At 37.5% G+C, this 6,000-nt stretch overlaps 1 protein-coding gene across 1 annotated transcript; it reads left to right on the forward strand.

The window, feature by feature from the left end:
* Positions 1-1,766: 1,766 nt before the first annotated feature.
* On the forward strand, positions 1,767-3,013 carry LOC119986240 (NAC domain-containing protein 83-like). The gene is made up of 3 exons (XM_038830813.1): positions 1,767-2,038; positions 2,135-2,436; positions 2,590-3,013. Exons 1-3 carry the CDS (start codon positions 1,858-1,860, stop codon positions 2,827-2,829), a joined length of 723 nt encoding a protein of 240 aa, XP_038686741.1. The 5' UTR covers positions 1,767-1,857; the 3' UTR covers positions 2,830-3,013.
* The last annotated feature ends 2,987 nt before the right edge of the window (positions 3,014-6,000 follow it).

Consider the following 6,000-nt stretch of genomic DNA (forward strand, 5'->3'; position numbering starts at 1 on the left):
AGATTTATGGAGTGTTTCATTCCAATGTGTTCATAATGGATACTTTTGAGCTAACACTCCATAAAGAGGAAGGTTATCCTTAATATTGTTAACTCAATAGTTATTACCGGTAATGGAGAGGAGGAATTGTCGACGGAGCTGAACATGATCAACATCGCAAGGAGCCTTCTGGTGGTGTCCGGCTCAACGGCATCCGATTTGGTGGTCGGAAGACGAAAAGCCACCATAGCCGAGCGGTGGTTGTCGCGTGAAGGGAGAGAGAACGTGTTGGTTGTCCCGTGAAGGGAGAGAGAACATGTTGATGTTTCTACCAATGGGTCCCAAAAAAACTCATTGTTCATCAATTAACAGCTACTTCAAATATGAAGCGGCTCTAAATTTTTGTTGAGTTTTTGGAGTGTTCAAAACTTACCATTGTGAAAATGTAGCACTAAATATATGGAAAAAGTGAGTTTTTGGGACACTTGAAACAAACCCCACTGTATTAGTTTTGGCCTCAAAATCCGTACAATTTTATTTTTAAAAAAATCATCCACACTTGAGATGTTTTGGATCTAAACTTGTAAAATACTTTGTTTTCCCTCAACTTTTTTATGTGTGACATTCTTAGATTAACATTCTTTTGTATTTGTCGGCTCGATTGTACGAGACCCAACAAGTGAACTTGTGGTTTATCCACAAGCATATCCGAAAGGCCCAAAGGTGACCTAGACAAGGAGGTAAATGAACATGACATTATAGTTAGGTCCCACTCTGATACCATGTAATAAAATCTAACACAACTAACTTGTAGAAATATTATTTGTTTTGGGCCTCAAAGCATGCACAAATTTTTTTTCTTCGGTAAGTCGTGCACAATTTTGTTCTTAGAAGGGCCCTCTACGATTGATAGGGGTATTGGATCTTAACTTATAAAACACGTTATTTTTCCTCAACTTTCCGATGTGAGACATTTTTATCTTAACATCAATTGTTACTAATTCTTTTCTTTTTCTTGGCCATTCGTTACTAATTCTGTTTGCACATCCATTTTGATTTTGGAAGGCCATATTTTCTTGAATAGGTATTAGGCAAGCATGACACCATATGACATCACTCTGAATTTTTTTCTGGGATTTGCACCCTCTTTTTTTTTTTTGGAAGTGTTTAATTGAGGACTTTCTCTACGGCTCTACCCATTCATAGAGGTAACAATCATCAAAACTAAATTATAAGGCTATTTTGTGTGTATTTGCCAAATTTTGAAATTGAAAAAAGAAAAGTATTGAATAATATATCACAACTCCAAAATCATTATTGGATTGAAATTCCAGAGCTTTCAAGACTTGTATGTAAAAATCTCATATTGATAATGTTGTTGATAAAGAAAATCTCAATCCCTCTCCATAAGTAAATACGTTTTCCTTGAACCTAAGTACCATTAAATGAGACGACCCAAGAAGTTATGCGGGTCTGATATATCACAAGAGCCGATAAAACTTAAAACGGATAATATTATCGATGTGAGTAGGTTGAGAAGAGCCTGATGCTTCGGTTTTGCAAGAATGCATTCATGACCAACTCAACCACTACAGAAATTAAAGCACTGTAGTATCACAGTTTCCACATCATTTGTACACTAACAGTTGGAATCATCTCCAAACCAACATAATTTGATCTAGAAACTCTAGTCCCCAATATTAAATTCACCCAAACAACCCCCCACCATTACTCACAAAAGGGCTTTTGCTTCTCCATCTCACCTAACCCACTGCAGTACTCTCGACTTTCTCTCTATCAGTCTCACTTTTCTTATGCATTATAAATACTTAACATTGCTTGCTTGATCGATTCACTTGAAAGAAGAACACATCAAGCATGGACAAGTTCAACAGTACCAGAGATGGATTAACAAGACTCCCACCCGGCTTTCGCTTCCAACCGACCGATGAAGAGCTTGTTTTTCAGTACCTAAAATGCAAAGTCTTTGCATGGGCACTACCAGCCACTATCATTCCTGAAATCAATGTCTGCAAGTATGATCCTTGGGACTTACCAGGTTAGTGTCTAATCAATAATGCTAATTAAACATCAGTGATTGAAATTCAATTAATTAAGCTTATTGATTAAGAATTCTGTGTGTGTGTGTTGTTAGGGGATGTGGAGCAAGAGAAGTACTTTTTCAGTAACAAAGAAGCAAAGTATCGAAATGGGAAGAGAATAAACAGATCAACTGCTTCTGGGTATTGGAAGGCAACAGGCTCAGACAAGCACATTGTGTCTTCAGTGACTAATTATCAAATGATGGGGATTAGAAAGACACTGGTTTTTCATAGAGGGAAGCCTCCTCATGGGTCTAGAACAGATTGGATTATGCACGAATATCGCCTTGTCGCTGCACCAGCAGCAGCAGCATCAACTGCTAATGTAGCATGTGAACGCCTTCAAACTACCCAGGCAAGCTATCTTCACTTCTTTTTTTTTGGTATCCGAGAGTTCTTCAGTCCAACATTCTCACGGGACAGTTGGGTTAGCTCTAAACTCGGGAATGTAATAGTGTTTCCATTGTGTTGGTTGCATGATTTGACAACTTTGCTTGATATTCTGCAGATTGAGCAGTTGGATAATTGGGTTCTTTGTCGCATATTTTTGAAGATAAGAAGTTCAAGCTCCAAGGATGATCAACAGACTCAACAGAGTAGAGATGTCAATGATTTTATTGCGGATGAGCCAAGATTTTTCAATTTTATGCCAATAGACAAGGCTGATGATTTGAGTCCTGCATCTTCTTCATCCTCTTCAAGTTCCAATGCGATCATCGATACATTCTCAAGTGGATCATATCATTAGAAGTTGCAACATAAATAATGCATTATGAGCTGCAAATTAATGCAACATCTTTTCAACTTGTTGCAGTAGAAAGATAATTAAGGAAGCTGTGACAAGTACTCTTCTGTATTGATTTTCTTGTAATATTTGCATGATCTATGGCCGTAGTAGGAAATGGATCTTATTGAAGGGATCGAATTAATGACACTATCCCTAATCAGCTTTTGCAATGAAAGTTAAGTGGATGTCACAAATGATCAATGGTTAACTATGATATTATTTGGTACGATCCCACGTCACTTAAATGTGGGAAGGAAGTACATAATATAAAGTGAGGTTAAACTCCTTAACTAACAAGTAACAACAACCGATTTTCCTGAGGTTCCCGCAGGAGATTGGTTGTTGGATTGGGTCTCTTGGGCCTATCATGAGTTGGACTCGGGAAGACAAATCCGTGTTCAAACAAAAGGAAATAATGTATACTGATACGCTGATAAATATGATAAGGAGCAAAGACAGAGAATAGAATAGAGAATAATATGCATGAACTTGCTTAATTCTGCGTAAAGAACATAATCAATAGTTCAGTTACCATGAAATGTTTTGTTTGGTATTGTCGCTTTACTCGCAAAAGTTCAATACTCATCCTTCCTTTACGTGACTAACCAGAACCCATGGACCAAGTCAGCAATTTAAGCAAACCCATGGAAAATCCATGTATAATATAATTATGGGAAAATTCCAGGCCGGTACCATTAGTATGCTAATTACTTTTTTACCCCTGTCTTATCCACCAATTCACCATCTCTGTGTTCATCTCTTTTCATCCGGAGCTGCCGTAACTTGGGCTCATCATGCTATACTCGCGGGGAAGGAAAAACGAGCAGTTTATGCTTTAGTAGCTACCGTTTCACTGGCTCTAGTATCCACTGGCTTTCAAGGAATGGAATATTATCAAGCACCCTTCACTATTTCGGATAGTATTTATGGTTCTACCTTTTTCTTAGCAACTGGCTTTCATGGTTTTCATGTGATTATAGGTACTCTTTTCTTGATCATATGTAGTATTCGCCAATATCTTGGTCATCTGACCAAGGAGCATCACGTTGGCTTTGAAGCAGCTGCATGGTACTGGCATTTTGAGACCATCATAAGACAAAAGCTTTAGATCCATTGGTTTTGGATAGATGTTGTGGGTACTGATGATGGTGGGGGTGGTTGTAGGGGTGGTGGCGGTGATGGTTGTGGGGGAAAGGTTGTCACGAAGCAACACTGATTTTCCTTTCTCTCTCACTAGCCTAGGGTCTCTTCCTCTCACTAGACTAGGGTCTCTCATCTCTCTTCCTCAAATCCATCTCGGCCAATGTTACTGTTTCAAAACAGTAACATTGGTCTGCCAGTGTTATTATTTGAAAAAAACTTCAGATCCAATCAATTTCGGCGGTGGTTCGCCATACCACCATCATAGTTGGACTCCCTTCATTGAAGCACACAATGCCCAGCCAGGTACGGGCCAAAATGACCACTGGATATGGCCGTTGTAAAACAGTAACATTGGTCAATGTTACTATTTCAAAAAAGTAACATTGATCGGCCAGTGTTACCAATGTTACTATTTCAAAACAGTAACATTGGTCGGCCAGTGTTACTATTTGGAAAAAACTTCAGATCTGGTCAATTTTAGCGGCTGTTCGCCATACCACCACTACCATTAGAATCCCCTCACTGAGACGCACAATGCCTAGTCAAGTATGACCCAAAACGGCCACCGGATATGGCCTTTTTAAAATAGTAACATTGGTCGGTCAATGTTACTATTTCAAAATAGTAACATTGGTCGCCTAGTGTTACCAATGTTACTGTTTCAAAACAGTAACATTGGTCGCCCAGTGGTGTAATTTGGAAAAAAACTTCAGATCTGATCGATTTCGACGATAATTTGTAATACCACTATCACCATTAGACTCCCCTCATAGAGACGCATAATGCCCAATCATATTTGGACCAAAACGACAGCCATAAAAAGATATGAGAGAGAGACGTAAGTAGAGAGTAGATGTAGTGCGATAAGAGAGATATAACATATAACAAGAGAGAAAACCATATTAGATTTAATCCTCTTTGAAAAAGAGCAAAAAAGGAATAAGATAAAATTTAAATGATTTAAATATTATAAAAAATAAAAATGGACTTATGAGATATAAAGTTTTTTAAAGTGGATCTAGATGTCCAACAGTTTTGAAAGTTGTATTAATATGTCATTTTCCATATAATTATTCAATGTATTTAAACAACCACTTATAGCAGTTGCATTAGTATCTGTAAAAAAATGGTTGAGAAGATAATATAGAGAAGAAAAAAATACAGATTTTGGCAAAATACTCTATGCATTGGTGTATGTTAAAGGTTATCCAAAATACAGCGTGCTCCGAAAAAAAAAATGGTGGTGGCGCAAGAAAAAGTGTACCCTCATTCTTCTCTCTCTGAAAAGTGGTGGGCGCGTCATTATAAGATATCAATTTAGTTGTTGTTGTTGACATGCTGCAAATTATCAAACAGTGGTATTTGAGTAGACAAAATTAATAATTTTTTATCAGAAAGGGGGATGGGGTTTGAATTTGGGGTTCAAGATTACATGAGGGGTGGCAAAGCTTTGATTTGTTTGGATGATCGAATTTGTCTTACCGGGATTAAATCAAGTTTGGACATCAGTTATATGTCCGAAATCTGGGTCTAAACACAAAATTTTGTCTAGTTTAAAATAGAGTCTTAGTCTAAACATAAAAATCTTGTGCGATTTACTTGTCTGGACTCTAACCCGGATTAGGTTATTGTCTGGTTTGTTTGTCCTTATTTAAACCAATTTGGGTTTCATCAATTAAGTATATCTGAAATCCAATCTGGATAAGGGTTTGGATAAGTAAATATTTTGTAAACACATGATGTTATCAGATCCAAAACCAACCTAGAATAAATTTTTTGTCACCCTTAGATTACATATGACCCAACTCTTCAACCTAGCTACTCACGATTTGTAAATTGAGAATTTGTTAAGAGACTCTTATCCGAGTGTTTTTTATGTTGGAGCCTATGAACTTCGGAGTAACTAACGAATCATATCACAATGTTTACCGGACCAAATAAGCATGCTTTAATTCTTACGTGGGTCCATAAATGTCAACCTCTGCCCAT

Source organism: Tripterygium wilfordii, chromosome 19, assembly GCF_013401445.1.
Source record: "Tripterygium wilfordii isolate XIE 37 chromosome 19, ASM1340144v1, whole genome shotgun sequence".
Classification (NCBI taxonomy): Eukaryota; Viridiplantae; Streptophyta; class Magnoliopsida; order Celastrales; family Celastraceae; genus Tripterygium; species Tripterygium wilfordii.

Excerpts from the sequence above, each read along its gene's own strand:
- LOC119986240 (XM_038830813.1), top strand. The coding sequence starts at position 1,858 with ATGGACAAGTTCAACAGTACCAGAGATGGATTAACAAGACTCCCACCC. Across the intron at positions 2,039-2,134 it reads TGATCCTTGGGACTTACCAG|GGGATGTGGAGCAAGAGAAG; the intron begins GTTAGTGTCTAA and ends GTGTGTTGTTAG. Across the intron at positions 2,437-2,589 it reads AACGCCTTCAAACTACCCAG|ATTGAGCAGTTGGATAATTG; the intron begins GCAAGCTATCTT and ends GATATTCTGCAG.